Genomic DNA, 18001 nt, shown 5'->3' with positions numbered 1-18001 from the left:
TGGCGAGTTTGAATCTGCCGCTATGAGAAGAGAGCCGCTTTGTCTGCCACTGTGGGGAGAGAGCTGTTTTAAAGCCGAGTTCTGGAAGTGAGTCATTGTGGCATGTTTGATTGTGGTAGGGAAATTCTCTGTAAGATTGTGAAATTGGGGATTTGGCTGACTGAGCGCTGATTGAGGTAGGGAATTTCTCCCTTTAACTCATGAGTGACAGCAAGACACATTGACTTGATACCGGTACCCCCTGTATATAACCTCATTATTGTTATTTTATTGTGTTACTTTTTATAGATTTTATYTTTAACTTTAGTTTATTTAGTAAATATTTAGTAAATATTTTCTTAACTCTATTTTCTTAAAACTGCACTGTTGGTTAAGCGCTTGTAAGTAAGCATTACTACACCTGTTGTATTCGGCGCATGTGACAAATTAAATTTGATTTGATTTTGATTTATCAACAGCTTTCTCATGGAAAAACCTCTGGCACATCATACAGATGGAAAAATGCCAAATGAAAGTGTCATGAAATTTTATGAAATGCTTGAGTTTTGAATGCATTGATGATTCTTTACTAACCAGATGTTTTCTTTACTAACCAGATGTTTTCTTTACTAACCAGATGTTTTCTTTACTAACCAGATGTTTTCTTTACTAACCAGAGTAAAGTGCACAGCGCTATATTGCTCATTGACAACTATGTATTAACACATTTAAGATGAGTACATTGGAATCCTAACTGACATCGACTAATAGAACATTTCTAATGCGACCTAGCTGTGGACAAACAGCTGAAATATGCGTATTGTGTCACAAGACATTCGTCACACAGGATGGAACGTTTCAACAAAGAATCATCATCGCCAGTGATTAGGCTCACCGGATCACCAAACTTCTGAACCTAACTATGATATGAGGGCCAGTAGTTTTCCCTGACAGCCTGGCCACAGACGCTATTTATTTTATTCTACCATTGAAAGGGGCATGATATACTGTATGTTCGTTCACCTACTGTATGATGGGGAGTTTCAATGAAAGACAGTAGGGGAAAGCAGGCTTGAATTGAATCCAATTTAATTCAATTCAATAATCTTTTATTAAAAGTACTACATTTTATTGCAAGTAGGGCTACTTTACACCACCCGGGCCTCTAAAGCTGACTGTTTTATTTACAAAAATAGGCCTACCTAATAACACTTTAAATCATCATCTCTGTGCATGCTTTACACCGAGTATAGAAAACATTAAGAACATCAGCTCTTTCCATGACATAGATTGACCAGGTGAATCCAGGTGAAAKCYATGATCCCTTATTGATGTCACTTGTTAAATCCACTTCAATCAGTGTAGATGAAGGGGAGGAGACAGGTTAGAGAAGGATTTTTAAGCCTTGAGATAATTGAGATATGGATTGTCTATGTGCCATTCAGAGAGTGAATGTGTAGGACAAAATATTTAAATGCCTTTGAACGGGGTATGGTTATAGATTCAAGGCGCACCGATTTGTGTCAAGAACTGCAACACTGCTGGGTTTTTCACACTCAAGTTTCCTGTGTGTTTTCAAGAATGGTCCACCACCCAAAGGACATCCAGCCAACTTGAAACAACTGTGGAAAACATTGGAGTCAACATGGGCCAGTATCCCTGGGGAACACTTTTGACACCTTGTAGAGTCTATGCCCCCGACGAATTGAGGCTGTTCTGACGGCAAAAGGGGGGTTCCTAATCTTTGGTATACTCAGTCTATATCACAATCTCTGTCCACACTTTAAATACAATGTTCTGTAATAAACATTACATTCACTAAAACAGGAAGTGACAAACAATACAATTTAAGTAAACATTGAGTAACTGAAATTACATTCCTCCAGACAGGCAGGGTGCCAGAGACTCAGCTTGCCGTGAGAACTAAACACATGGGGGGAAAAAATGAGCATGAACATCTGGCCTGTACAACTACGACATCACACCATGAATGACCATTCAGCCCCCATCTATGAGAGGAAGTGTGTCTTTTTTGAAAATTGTAATAAGATTGATGGGTGATTTTATATAAATTAGTTCACCGATTTTGCTGCAATGCATGTGCTATAAGTAGGGAAGGGAGTTTTTTCTGACCTTAAAGTGACCTCACTGGGAAAACTCAGTAACTAATAACAGAGGGCTCGTTTAAGTGGTGAGGCAAAAGCAACCAACTGTATACAAAAGGTAAGGAGTGAAGTCAGCAAGGTGCATCTGCAACAATTGAAAGTCGGACACTATAGGGACAGGTCGAAATCTACTGGGGGGAGGGTTGTGTGTTTTTTTTCTCCCTGGTTTACATTCAATCTTCTGTTCATATTTTCCCTATAAACAATGGCTTGACTTTTTATATTATCCTAATAAAGTTTAGGGATGTTTGTGAAGGTTTGGTGTGGTTATTATTAAACTTTAGCTACTGCAGGACTATGATATGAAGGCAGCTCTCCCGACCCGGCTCTCCAACTGACTCAGACAGTTGAATTTGAGGTGAGAAAGTCTGTTTCAGGCCTACCAGAGTTACTCCTATAATCTAACAATATAATGCTTATCTTTATAAAAATATTTGGATCGAAAATTTACGAATTAGCCTCCTTTTGTACGTCTATCTGTATAGCTGACGCAGGAGCCATTTGACATGAAGAAATGCATCTAGGTGTTGTAGCATGCCACTGGCATATCTCTCTCTCTCTCTGGGGTTAGGTCTAAGCTTCTCTTCCTTTATATATTTGTACATAAAACATTCTCCATTTAGGCTGCAATGGAGTCGATTTACACTCTAACTCGATTTAATGACGAGAAGGCGGGAAAAAACCWGGGAAAATATGTGTTCTTTCTTTACAAAACACAATTTTCCACCACCATACTAGTGGCTAATGCTACTTCCTGATGTTGTGCTCCATGTAGAGCCAGGGRWCACCCTTAGTGGAATTGCCCACAACCAGATGCATCTGGTTTTCAGGGATACAGCTAATTCAACCTACACTATATATACACTGATCAAAAAAATAAAGGGAACACTTAAACAACACAATGTAACTCCAAGTCAATCACACTTCTGTGAAATCAAACTGTCCACTTAGGAAGCAACCCTGATTGACAATAAATTTCACATGCTGTCATGCAAATGGAATAGACAACAGGTGGAAATTATAGGCAATTAGCAAGACACCCCCAATAAAGGAGTGGTTCTGCAGGGTGTGAACCACAGACCACTTCTCAGTTCCTATGCTTCCTGGCTGATGTTTTTGTCACTTTGAATGCTGGCGGTGCTTTCACTCTAGTGGTAGCATGAGACGGAGTCTACAACCCACACAAGTGGCTCAGGTAGTGCAGCTCATCCAGGTGGCACATCAATGCGAGCTGTGGCAAGAAGGTTTGCTGTGTCTGTCAGCGTAGTGTCCAGAGCATGAGGCGCTACCAGGAGCAGGCCAGTACATCAGGAGACGTGAGGAGCCGTAGGAGGGCAACAACCCAGCAGCAGGACCGTACCTCCGCCTTTGTGCAAGGAGGAGCAGGGGGAGCACTGCCAGAGCCCTGCAAAATGACCTCCAGCAGGCCACAAATGTGCATGTGTCTGCTCAAACGGTCAGAAACAGACTCCACGAGGGTGGTATGAGGGCCCGACGTCCACAGGTGGGGGTTGTGCTTACAGCCCAACACCGTGCAGGATGTTTGGCATTTGCCAGAGAACACCAAGATTGGCAAATTCGCCACTGGCGCCCTGTGCCTTCACAGATGAAAGCAGGTTCACACTGAGCACATGTGACAGAGTCTGGAGACGCCGTGGAGAACGTTCTGCTGCCTGCAACATCCTCCAGCATGACCGGTTTGGCGGTGGGTCAGTCATGGTGTGGGGTGGCATTTCTTTGGGGGGCCGCACAGCCCTCCATGTGCTCGCCAGAGGTAGCCTGACTGCCATTAGGTACCAAGATGAGATCCTCAGACCCCTTGTGAGACCATATCTGGTGCGGTTGGCCCTGGGTTCCTCCTAATGCAAGACAATGCTAGACCTCATGTGGCTGGAGTGTGTCAGTAGTTCCTGCAAGAGGAAGGCATTGATGCTATGGACTGGCCGCCCGTTCCCCAGACCTGAATCCAATTGAGCACATCTGGGACATCATGTCTCGCTCCATCCACCAATGCCACGTTGCACACAGACTGTCCAGGAGTTGGCGGATGCTTTAGTCCAGGTCTGGGAGGAGATCCCTCAGGAGACCATCCGCCACCTCATCAGGAGCATGCCCAGGCGTTGTAGGGAGGTCATACGGGCACGTGGAGGCCACACACACTACTGAGCCTCATTTTGGCAATTGCTCGGCCTCCGACCGCAAGGCACTACAGAGGGTAGTGTGTACGGCCCAGTACATCACTGGGGCTAAGCTGCTCTGCCATCCAGGACCTCTACACCAGGCGGTGTCAGAGGAAGGCCATAAAACTGTCAAAGACCCTAGCCACCACAGTCATAGACGTTCTCTCTACTACCGCATGGCAAGCGGTACCGGCTTGCCAAGTCTAGGACAAAAAGACTTCTCAACATTTTACCCCCAAGCCATAAGACTCCTGAACAGGTAATCAAATGGCTACCTGAACTATTTGCATTGTGTGCCCTGCTACTTCTGTTCATCATATATGCATAGTCACTTTAACCACATCTACATGTACATCTACCTCAATCAGCCTGACTAACCGGTGTCTGTATGTAGCCTCGCTAATTTTATAGCCTCGCTACTGTATATAGCCCCGCCACTGTTATTTTTCACTGTCTTTTTACTGTTGTTTAATTTCTTTACTTACATATTGTTCACCTTAATACCTTTTTTGCACTATTTGTTATAGCCTGTAAGTAAGCATTTCACTGTAAGGTCTACACCTGTTGTATTTGGCGCACGTGACAAATATTCTTTGATTTGATAGCATTGTCTTTAAAATGTTTAACTTGGGTCAAACGTTTCGGGAAGCCTTCCACAAGCTTCCCACAATAAGTTGGGTGAATTTGTGGCCCATTCCTCCTGACAGAGCTGGTGAAACTGAGTCGGGTTTGTAGCCTCCTTGCTCGCACACACTTTTTCAGTTCTGCCCACACATTTTTCTATGGGATTGAGGTCAGGGCTTTGTGATGGCCACTCCAATACCTTGACTTTGTTGTCCTTCAGCCATTTTGCCACAACTTTGGAAGTATGCTTGGGGTCATTGTCCATTTGGAAGACCCATTTGCGACCAAGCTTTAACATCCTAACTGATGTCTTGAGATGTTGCTTCAATATATCCACATCATTTTCCTGCATCATGATGCCATCTATTTGTGAAGTGCACCAGTCCCTCCTCCAGCAAAGCACCCCCACAACATGATGCTGCCATCCCCTTGCTTCACGTTTGGGATGGTGTTCTTCGGCTTGCAATCCTCCCCCTTTTTCCTCCAAACATAACGATGGTCATTATGGCCAAACAGTTCTATTTTTGTTTCATCAGACCAGAGGACATTTCTCTAAAAAGTACGATCTTTGTCCCCATGTGCAGTTGCAAACCGTAGTCTGGCTTTTTATGGAGGTTTTGGAGCAGTGGCTTCTTCCTTGCTGAGCGGCCTTTCAGGTTATGTAAAATTAGGACTCGTTTTACTGTGGATATAGATACTTTTGTACCTGTTTCCTCCAGCATCTTCACAAGATCCTTTGCTGTTGTTCTGGGATTGATTTACACTTTTCGCACCAAAGTACGTTAATTTCCAGAAGACAGAACGCGTCTCCTTCCTGAGCGGTATGACGGCTGTGTGGTCCAATGGTGTTTATACTTGCGTACTATTGTTTGTACAAATGAACGTGGTACCTTCAGGCATTTGGAAATTGCTCCCAAGTATGAACCAGACTTGTGGAGGTCTATAACATTTTTTCTGAGGTATTGGCTGATTTCTTTTGATTTTCCCATGATGTCAAGCAAAGAGGCACTGAGTTTGAAGGTAGGCCTTGAAATACATCCACATGTACACCTCCAATTGACTCAGGCTAATTGACATAATTTATCGGAAGCAACTAAAGCCATGACATCATTTTCTGGAATTTTCCAAGCTGTTTAAAGGCACAGTCAACTTAGTGTATGTAAACTACCCTCACTGTAACTGTGAGCTGTTGGCTAGAGTGCATGTGTCAAGACCAGAGTAGGAACATTTTCTATTTAATACAACAGTTTTTGTTACAAAAATATTAGTAGTTGAAAATGCCATAGGAACACATTGAACTTTCGATTTTTATTAAGTACATGAAAACGTAAGCAAAAAAGTAAATTTTTTGTGCACTACCTCATCACACTGATTTTAATCCACAAGTCAGTTTGGTGGCAACACACCACTGATGGGAAAATTGGCATATTTTCTTTATGCGGATGTTATAATATTTGCATGAAAATCTGTAGCCAATTGGATTGAAACCTAGCTACTGATGTGGTTTTCCAACAGCAAGGCTCAGTGCAAAATGGCAGTGTACACATTGTTTAACCTTTCTAGGACACACGTTTCGCTAGCGGAACCCCTCGACAACATTCCGCTGAAAAGGCAGCGCGGGAAATTCAAAAATATTTTCAAAAATAGATCACCGCCAAGTCCAAAAAACACACAGCCATTTTCCCAGCCAAAGATAGGAGTCACAAAAAGCAGAAAGAGATAAAATTAATCATTAACCTTTGCTGATCTTCATCAGATGACACTCATAGGACATCATGTTACACAATACATGTATGTTTTGTTCGATAATGTGCATATTTATATCCAAAAATCTCAGTTTACATTGGCACTATGTTCAGAAATGCCTCCAAAATATCTGGAGAAATTGAAGAGAGCCACATCAAATAACAGAAATACTCATCATAAACTTTGATGAAAGATACATGTTTTACATAGAATTAAAGATACACTTGTTCTTAATGCAACCGTTGTGTCAAATGTCTAAAAAACTTTATGGAAAAAGCAAACCATGCAATAATCTGAGACGGCGCACAGATAGAAACAAAATTTCTCCGCCATGTTGGAGTCAACAGAAATACGAAATTACATTATAAATATTCCCTTACCTTTGATGATCTTCATCAGAATGCACTCCCAGGAATCCTAGTTCCACAATAAATTGTTGTTTTGTTCGATAATGTCCATTATTTATGTCCAAGTAGCTACTGTTGTTAGCACCTTTAGCACACATATCCAAACGCTCGTGCAGGTCCAGGCGAACGTCGGACGAAAACTTAAAAAAGTTATATTACAGGTCGTAGAAACATTTCAAACTAAGTATAGAATCAATCTTTAGGATGTTATCATAAATATTCAATAACGTTCCAACCGGAGAATTCCTTTGTGTCTATAGAGGTAATGGAACGCAAGTCGATATCATGTGGAATGCACGTGACCAGGACCTGGCTCTCTGCCAGACCACTGACTCATTCCCCTCTCATCCGGCTCCACATCACAGTAGAAGCTTCATTCAAGGTTCTACAGACTGTTGATATCTAGTGGAAGCCGTAGGAAGTGCAAACAGATCCATATCCCACTGGGAATTCAATAGGCGATGAGTTGAAAATCGACCAACCTCAGATATCCCACTTCCTGGTTGGATTTTTCTCAGGTTTTCGCCGGCATTATGAGTTCTGTTATACTCACAGACATCATTCAAAAAGTTTTCGAAACTTCAGAGTGTTTTCCATCCAATAGTAATAATAATATGCATATATTAGCATCTGGGACAGAGTAGGAGGCAGTTCACTCTAGGCACGCTATTCATCCAAAGTGAAAATGCTGCCCCCTATCCATAAAAAGTTTTAAACAAGTTTTTCTTTATTATGTCCAAATAAACATGTCTCCAACCCCCATATTACACACTCACACTGAACACATATATGTGTACATTGTACAATCAATTAGTGTGAGAGTCTCAAATATCACATATCTACTGTATACATGAATTGCGCAAAGTTGGTTCCTGTTTTAGTCACGTTTTTTGTCACCCTGGCGTGGGTCAAACAAAAAAAAACTCATGATTGGCTGACAATAGAGCGTTATTACTTTTGATCACATGATTTTTGTAACGTTTATGCAGTCGAAATGTAGGACAATTTATATCCTCATAATGCAACACACTTTGAAAGGACTTGACAAAAGTGAACCGAACGAATGTGATCAGAAAAAAGGTAAATCACAAACAACTTTTCAGTGAATCCCAAACCACAGCCTCGTGGGTGTTCTGTTGTCACTTGTTGCTGACGAATCTCTGTGGGTACTTTCTGAGAGTGGTGAGGGGATAAGTAAACCCATCAACCTCAGGACACACTCGTGATGCAATTCATGTTTCACTTTTAAATAATAAAATGAGCATGCAATTCAAATGTACAAATCCCCCTGTTGTTTTCCAAATAATATTTTTATTTATTTAACCTTTATTTAACTATGCAAGTCAGTTAAGAGCAAATTCTTATTTACAATGACGGCCTACCAAAAGGAAAAAGGCCTACGGGATGGGGGCTGGGATTAAAAATATCCCAGGACAAAACGCACATCACGACAAGAGAGACACCACAACACTATTTAAAGAGAGACATAAGACAACAACATAGCATGGCAGCAACTCAGTAACAGTTAAACATTTAATTTGGTAGGTATTTAATATTTTGCATTTGTCAAGTCTCGACAGCAGACACACTGTAAACAAATGCACGTGTCATATAATTAGGCACGCCTCTCCATTATTTTGTGTGAAATAACGCAGTGCTTTATGGTATTCTAAATCGCCAAGAAAGCCTGCAGCGTGCAGGCTCAATCGAAGTGCCTACCAGAGGGTCTAATTAGATGCTACAGCACCCTCGATAATTTTCACTCCATCAGCTTTGGGACGCTTGTGCATTAACGCGCAAATGGATGGGCGAGGGAAGGGAGGGGAGGGGGGATTTGGGATTTCTCCTATGTGTTTCAACTATAACTGCGATAAAAATGCCATGCTATTATTTGAGGAGAGCTCCTAACAACAAAACACTTTTTTCATCACGATAGGTTTGATAAATTCACCTCTGAAGGTGAAATGTGTACTTACATTCTGAAATCTTGCTCTGATTTATCATCCAAAGGGTCCCAGAGATAGCATGAAGTGTCGTTTTGTGAGATAAAATCATTTTTCATATCCTAAAAAGGTCCATATAGCATGCATGATCGATTTTGTATTTCCACTCGTTCAATTTGCAAATAAAGGAATCTGTGAAATCTAACCCTAAACGTTGTTTCAACCAGATGAAACTAGCTCTCACGAGGACCGCCACAGGAAAGGAAGATCTAGATTTACCTCTGCTGCAGAGGAATAGTTCATTACAGCTACCAGCCTCAAAAATTGCTGCCCAAATAAATGCTTCACAGAGTTCAAGTATCAGACACATCTCAACATTAACTGTTCAGAGGAGACTATGTGAATCAGGCCTTCATGGTCGAATTGCTGCAAAGGAACCACTGCTAAAGGACACCAATAATAAGAAGAGACTTGCTTTGGCCAAGAAACACGAGCAATGGACATTAGACCGGTGGAAATCTGTCCTTTGGTCTGATGAGTCCAAATTGGAGATTTTTGGTTCCAACTGCCGTGTCTTTGTGAGACGCAGAGTAGGTGAACAGATGATCCCCGCATGTGTGGTTCCCACCGTGAAGCACGGAGGAGATGTGATGGTCTGGGGGTGCTTTGCTGGTGACACTGTCAGTGATTTATTTTGAATTCAAGGCACACTTACCCAGCATGGCTACCACAGCATTCTTCAGCAATACACCATCCCATCTGGTTTGTGCTTAGTTTTTTAACAGGACAATGACCCAACACACCTCCAGGCTGTGTAAGGGCTATTTGACCAAGAAGGAGAGTGATGGAGAGCTGCATCATATGACCTGGCCTCCACAACCACCCGTCCTCAACCCAATTGAGATGGTCTGGGATGAGTTGGACCGCAGAATGAAGGAAAAGCAGCCAACAAGTGCTCAGAATATGTGGGAACTCCTTCAAGACTGTTGGAAAAGCATTCCAAGTGAATCTGGTTGAGAGAATGCCAAGAGTGTGCAAAACTGTCATCAAGGCAAAGGGTGGCTACTTTGAAGAATCTCAAATATAAAATATATTTTGATTGGTTTAACACTTTTTTGGTCACTACATGATTCCATATGTTCTATTTCATATTTTTGATGTMTTCACTACTATTCTACAATGTAGAAAATAGTAAAAATAAAAACCCTTGAATGAACTAAAACTTTTGACCGGTAGTGTGTGTGTGTGTGTGTGTATGTATATATATATATATATATATATATATAGTTATTATTATTACTATTTTGTATTGGTACACAAAAGGGTGGGGCAGCCAGTTAGTTGCCCATCCCTGCTCTAAGTGTTAATTGATGACGTCTTATGTTTTTGAACGTGATGGTGTGATTTTTCATTTATGCCACAAGATGGCGTCATGCTCGCTTTTGGAGCCAAGTCTCTCCTGTACACACTCAACATGACTAGGTATTCTAAACTATAAATGTATTTTGGTCCTCTGTAGTTAACATGTGGTTTGACGTAGACTCCTTGGAAATGTGCTCCTTCATAGAGATGTAGTATTTGTTTATTTGCCAAAAGCTATTTGAAACTGAAGGCATGGGGGGGGGGGGTAAATATAATAGCACACACAAATTACATCAGATCAAGGCGATGGTGGAAACTGTAGTAAAGCAAAACGTACTGACCTGATGATTTATGAAATTCCAACCTCTTCTGGAGCCCTTCTAAATGCAGAGAGAATGAGTCAAGCATCATTCACAGAATAATACACATGAACACACTTCCCGTTATTTCGTTTCTTACATCACTATTGTTTGACTCAGCAGTTCCTTAAATGTGGATGGACTAGTAATTCATGATATACAATGCCTCTCTCATTATGCCTGAGTCATTCAACACAGCACTGCCAAGGTTTTAAGTGGATAAAGCTGAGGAGGTGTTTATGTGAAATTGACAGAAAACATCCTCAGTCTTTGAAGTGCTAGTCAATATTTCTTAATAAAAAAAAGTGTGATCAGGCTTACACATTGAAGGGATATTTTGACAGGATTGGAAACAGAAATATGTAGACGAATGTCTGAAGAATAATAGTTTTAAATGATTTACTGTGTGCGCGTGTGTGTTTGTGAGTGAGAGAGAGTCTGGGGTCTGAAGAACAAATGAATGGAACGCCTATACTTCAAATTACTAAAAAGTTAATCAGCAGGTGAATTTAACTTGGGTTTAGCTCTATTTCTCTGTAGGACTAAGCTGCTTTAAATATAATTTACGATGTGATATGACGATGCATTACAACTTTTACGCGACAGCATCATCTTTCATGTCGCATCTAATAACAATATCGGATGGGGCGTTAACTTTCAATTGTTTCTTATAATGAACTGTCACTTAGCTAATAGGCTATCTCAGTATAGGGCCTTTGTTGGTTTGATCATTTCCATCTTTGGTTTCTCAACGAGACTTTACAACGAGAAATGAATCATGTTTATCGTGCCAGCTATTGTCATTTTAGCACCCTATCTGTGGAAATTCAGACGAATTTCTATTATTATCGTTTTTGTTATTGAAACCACACAACGCGTTTTTCCGGCACGGCGTTGGACCTGTTTCCAATCTGAAGACATGCGTGATGAATTTGGCAAATCAGCTGCAGCTTTGTCGGTAACGTAGCCCACCCACACCAGCCCAGTCGCCCGCTGCCCTGGGGTATCAATAGGAAATGTGGAAATCCCAACAAAGGACTAAATCATTAAACACAAACATCCCAGGGCCTTCGAACAATACAAAAGTGCCCTCCGCTTTTGGCATTCCTTTTATATATTGGCAAGTGCAAATCTATTACTTTCAGCATAATACCAGTTTATTCTCAGTTGGCTATTAGGCCTATATAAAAGGCAATTTGACAGTGTTATTACGGACTGTTATATATTTAAAGGTGTGTGTTATCAATTGAGTAGCAGGCCGATGGTTTCCTTGTTCATGAGAAATAAGGCATATCAATTACATTTTTCTTATTATGACCGTCCTGTTACCTCTCGCTAGGCTTCTCGTGGAGGAAAAAAATGATGTCAGCAAGCCTAGTGCCCTTTACCTTAGCCAGATCTAGTCATATGCCTATCACGAAATAACAAGTAGGCTAGCTGCTACATTTAATTGGCATATTAGCCTAGTTTCAATATGCTCGAATATTATTCATTTTGCTATTATAATAGCAGCATGTTATGAGCATAAGTAGGCTACTATACATTTCTATAGGCTATATTTCCCTCTATAAATTGTAAAAGTTGCAAGGCGCCGTAAATTGTCTCTGTCTATAGGGATAGATACCTTCTGAAGGTGACCTATAGGCCTACTGGTCCACTAATTGTTTTGCCACTATAGGTATAGATTATGGAGTTGGCTCATACTTCTCTTCCGTCACTGCAAGTCCCCAATATCAACACAATTGTTGTGGTGTTGTTAATCTTCACTCTCCTTTGATTTGTCTCACTTACCTTGACTAATATGAATAGGCCTACCACCTTTATTTTTCATCGATCTACAGTAGATGGATTTATTTAATCTAGCCTTTAAATTATTGCAGAATTTTGAATTTGGGCCTCTTGCTGCAGTATGTGAAGTGATATTTTCACAAGCATTATGCCTTTATCCAAACCACATCATTTCCCGAAAGAAGCATCACCTAATAAAAATTATTCCTCACTTTGATTTTTTAAACTTAATGTCAAACTCGTATTTTCAACATTTCTAACTCAACACGCTTCCCTACATGACAGTTGTTTAGTCGGTGCCATTTGTGCATAATGTTAGAATTTATGCCTCGATCCAGCCCTCGATCACCCCTGTAGTGATTTTCGCAAAATGTACGCAGCGTCTTCTGGATATGTGTGCAACAAAAGTTGAACATTCACCATCTGCTACTGTTTCTGTCAAGCCGTCTATGCATACAATAAGATGCATATGTTCGATAAATCCAAACTATGCACCACACAGAACGCACTGCAACTGCCTCTGTAACACAATGCTGCATGGCAAACGCAGAGTTCCATTGGAAAGGAATGTACTTCTGGTGTACCAAAACACAACAAAGCTGTCGGTGTGATGGAGGTTTTAGGCWAATTTTTATTGTGTCGCCTTTCCTTCATACTCATACTTCAATTCATACTCTCCTCCATGTTTTGCGCATGGGCATATGTTGCTAAAATAGTACAAGAAAAATGTTCGAAGCGCCCTTAGTAGGACATTATTATTTATTCAGAAAAACGACGAGTTGATTCATGGTTATAGGCTTATGTTGAGTTATCTTTGATTTTGGCGCTTCACGAAATTACAATTATAGGTCATTTTGTTTTTAAAATGTGTTATTGATGTTGTGATAGTTCAGATGATCAAGGGCGGCTATATCTCTACTACATATATTTGATATTTCGAATAGCCATCTACAAGTAGGCCTAGGTCTAATTGGATAACAGAATTAGGCAATACGTGAACATTTTCCCCCACCATATTGATCCTATAGTTGTCACTTGTTAAACGAATGGTAATTTACTGAATGGAATTTGAAATATGATGAAATATGAATTTGGAGTGATGGCATGATGATAGTTAACGGGTGTTACTTTGGTACCGATTGCCTTGTTTCGATTGGTTAAGAGCTTCTCCTCGAGCATAACCATGACATCACAGTCACCTGATYCAATAGGGTTACAGTTCCAACAGGAAACCAACGGGAGAGGATGCTGGACATCTTGGAAGACTCACGGTGCTTCATAACTTTCTCAGCCTCCCTTTTCTCCGTTTAAGGCTAAAAGGTTGTTCCATTTCGTGTTTGGAGATAAAAAGGCTTTGTATTTTTTGAAGGGTTATTTTTTCATCTTGAATGACTAACGTGAGAGGGGGCTGGAGCGCACATATTTTAAGCTTGTTTTTTTTGTGAATGGAGAGGGCAAAGCCTTGCGCGTGAGCATCTATCCCTTTCAAAGAACTGACCCTTCCCACCTGTTGGGGCAGGTGATATTGGCTCTGCCCGTGGACTATGACATTGGACTTGGAGCCCATGGAAGATTTAGTTATTGACGTAGTAGGAGAGGGACTCAGGGATAACGGAGAGGAGCATCTCGTGTCCTTACCTTTGGAAGAGGCGAGAAGCGCAGAGCATGAACCCGACACTTGTTTGTCTTCTAGTGGGCAGGACGAGGATAGGGACGACTACTCACCCACGTCGAAGTGTCCTCCAGCAGCAAGTAAAAGCCCGGCGTCGGTAAAGCCTCCGTACTCCTACATCGCTTTGATAACAATGGCCATATTACAAAGCCCCAAAAAGCGACTTACTCTCAGCGAGATATGTGACTTTATCAGCCACCGCTTCGTTTATTATCGTGAGAAGTTCCCTGCCTGGCAGAATTCCATCAGACACAACCTTTCGCTCAATGACTGCTTTGTCAAAATGCCCCGGGAGCCTGGTAATCCAGGGAAGGGAAACTACTGGACGCTAGACCCCAATTCTTCGGACATGTTTGAGAATGGGAGCTTTCTGCGCCGAAGGAAGAGGTTCAAACGCCAGCATTTTCGTTTCGGGGTGCTCAAGGAGCAACCCCTTGAGCCCAGTGGCTTTCACAACTTTTATGGTACTTATGGACTTGGCACAGCGGGTCTTCAGCTACCCAGTTTGGAGATATATCCATTCGGCTTCCATCACCATGCGCACTCGTCATGCGCGCCCGCCATCCCACCTGTTAGCAGCCTCCTACCGGCTTTGTCGAGCCTGTTTACCCGGAACTCTTTCGCTGCCAAGGCTTTTCTTCAATCACAGCAGCCTGTCACTATCGGGTCCTTCAATCCGAGCCGCTATGCCACCTTTTCTTCCGCTTTGACCTCCAGCGCTCCATATGCGTCCCCTGCGCTGTTTCACTCCGCGGCGTCTCCACATCTCGTCAGTTTACATGAAGAATATCAGAAATTACAAACTCAGCGCAGCACCTCTGACCTGGCTAATGAGCAGTGCTTGTGAATATTTGAGTTGTGTTTCAGACTTTAAATTGTTTATTTGTATCTCAGGTGATAGAGATTTTTGAAGCTCTTGTGGAAACACAGGTATTTGGCAAATGGTAATTGGATGGACTTTCTTGTTGATCTAGGCCTATTTGAAGAGTTCTTAAGAATGCTGTAGATTTATGCCTTGCATTTATTACATTTTTCATAGCATCTTGCGTTTTTCTTTCTAAAGTATGAAATTACATTTGTCCATTGAAATGCAAATATTTAACTGACGAGTTTCCTTTTACATTCGGAAAGAAATAAAGTGAATTATTTAAAACAATATATTTAACTCAGTCATTTTTCTTATAGGCCTTTGCGTCACTGAACTGTCAATGGTGGCACAATTGAAGATCTGTAATTGATGCCTTTAAAAACGGATTATTGCATAGCATATATCTTTAATCAATGGAAATATAGCTGCACATATTTACCTATAGTAGGACTAAATGCGCAGTGAACTTGATTGCATCTTTCAGCAGGAAAACCATTCAATTCAACATTTTGTTGAGTGTGTAGATGATGCGTGGGTTAAATTATGTTCAGAACTTTTTACCAAATTAGGGTAATTTTAGTTTGGCTGGTTAGCATTTCTCTCATAATAAAATTTTATTTTATTCAATTATATGATGTTTAGGCCTACATGTAAAACATGTAAGCCTATATTAAGTCAAATAAAATTCTTAAAATAATTGTTACATTTTGACGGTTATAGCTTTAAAAGTGTCTGTCGAAACAGCGACTGAGGATCAAGCGATGTGCGGAATCAAACGATATAAAGATCACATGAACGAGATGCAATATTGGGTTGACTCTAATCTAGGCTAAATCAAATATCCTGGAATGTTAGGACTACATGTTGAGGATTTTCTGATACTACAATTGAAACATTTTATTTTTGTCCTTTTTTTTATTGCTACAATATAGGCCCTACTGCAATTATTTATATATTATGAAAATCTCTCAATGTGGTTGTTCTGCAGCATCTCGCTGTCGTTTGCCATTCATCGCCAAAAACTGACGGTTAAACACATTGTAAATTAATGCTCTTTCTAAATTTGAAGTCTAGAAGTAACGGTCTGTGTAGCTGCGCAGCTTTCAGATTGTCAGTTGAGTTACACCACATCCATCCATTAGTTCAACATCGTATTATAATTGCCTGATTTTGCGTCATGGGGCCACACAGCCTGCTCGTTCTCAAACCAAAAATTGAACAAATCTGTGCAACACATTCAAAGACTTCATATTTTCATGTCAGATTGTGAGGTAATTTCTAAACCCGCATTTGGTTGTCTCTCCAAAGCATTCCTTATAAGAATTTTTTTATAGAAATATTTTAATATGTTTGTATGGGAGATGTAGCTTGAGCCTATAGCTTACTATTCAAAGAGGTATACCACAAACGAACCGTTGCCAGTTGAGGATTTATTCAAATATGTGGTTAAATAGACATCGACAAGACCTGATTTAACTCGGTTTTGCTACAACCAGATTCGTGGAATATAGATCTATTAGTCAGAAAATAAAAGCAATATTACATTCTAAGAAAGCCCTATTAAAGCCCTGAGAATTATGGATGTTTTAAAACAATATTTTAAAGTAATTAATAACAAATCTATCAAGTTATGAAGATACATCACAATCAAGTTAAATTGTGATACTGTGTGCTATATATTTGTAAACATAAAAGGAACAAAACATAAAAGGAATATAAGGTTTCCTTACCCTCTTAATATCGTTTGAAATATCTGGAGCCACATTGGAGATGATTCTAGTACCGTTTCAACCCAAAGTAACAGACATTTCTCATGGATTATAATGAAGATTGAGTATTTGAGACAGATTATTCATGTAAATGTTGAATTATATAATTAACCATATTTGTTGTTTTCTTTTAACATCCTTGTTTAGATTTATTGTGTTTTTCTTTTACTTCTATGCCAGACTGTGCTGTGTTACACTGAAAATGACAGGAAGAAAATAATGTTAGGTTTCATGGGAGGAAAGTATTTATTTCATTCTATTCTAAGTCTAGTTTAGATTGATGACTACTCTAAAGCTTTTGGAAAGGGCTGATGGATAGAAGTACAATATCCAATTCAGTCTAATGCCGTTTGGCAACCATTGAAGGAGTAACATTTTTWAAAAGATTGTTGCCTGATGGCGAATTGTTAAAATGCTTGAATGAGAGAGAAATACACATAGATTTTCTTTGTTGGTCCCCGTTGGAATACGTTTGATTCCTTAAATGTACAGACTCGCTCATACTGGTTCATACTGTTTATTTGATCCTTTTTGTGGTCATATATTTTTCTGCACATAAAACACTAAACGTTTATTATTGCTATTGATAATCTTAAACAGTGTGGTGGGAATTGTGGTGAAGTAGCCTTAATAGATCCAGCATGAGATTCATATAATCTGACAGTAAATATTTAGTGTTCGAATGATACTTATTTGCTTGAAAGAAAACTGAAAATGGGTAAAATTACCCACTAATGGGTCATTTTAGCCCATGTATCGAATAGAGACTGTATGATAACAGTGTCAGAGCCGTAATGCAATCTTTTATTATGTGGTCAGTCATGATTAATCTCAGAACTCTGATAAATTAGAAAATAGATCAAGTGTAAACTCTTGGACAGCCAGTGCCTTCATTGATTACACTAGCATCATCAGGCCTCGGCACATATAGAAGCTGCAGATGCGCGCCATTGAAACGTCTACATTTTAACCAGGCGTTATGGTTGAGAGTCACTTTCCCTGGTCAGGTATGAGACCTCAAAGTCAAGCGCTCCTCATGCGTCAGTCAATGGGTCTGTGTGAAAGCTTTGTAGATGAGGCAGAAGTCAATCCTCTTTTATCAAGAACAAATAGAGAAAGAGACAAACAAACTATCAGAA

General features: G+C 40.3%; 1 protein-coding gene across 1 annotated transcript; it reads left to right on the top strand.

The window, feature by feature from the left end:
* The first annotated feature begins 13786 nt into the window (after positions 1–13786).
* On the top strand, positions 13787–17737 carry LOC111980217 (forkhead box protein D2-like). The gene has a single exon (XM_024010903.2). It carries the CDS (start codon positions 14098–14100, stop codon positions 15070–15072), a length of 975 nt encoding a protein of 324 aa, XP_023866671.1. The 5' UTR covers positions 13787–14097; the 3' UTR covers positions 15073–17737.
* The last annotated feature ends 264 nt before the right edge of the window (positions 17738–18001 follow it).

This window comes from Salvelinus sp. IW2-2015, linkage group LG20 (genome assembly GCF_002910315.2).
Source record: "Salvelinus sp. IW2-2015 linkage group LG20, ASM291031v2, whole genome shotgun sequence".
NCBI lineage: Eukaryota > Metazoa > Chordata > Actinopteri > Salmoniformes > Salmonidae > Salvelinus > Salvelinus sp. IW2-2015.
The sequence above is the reverse complement of the archived record's forward strand: the minus strand, read 5'-3'. Positions and strand labels throughout refer to the sequence as shown.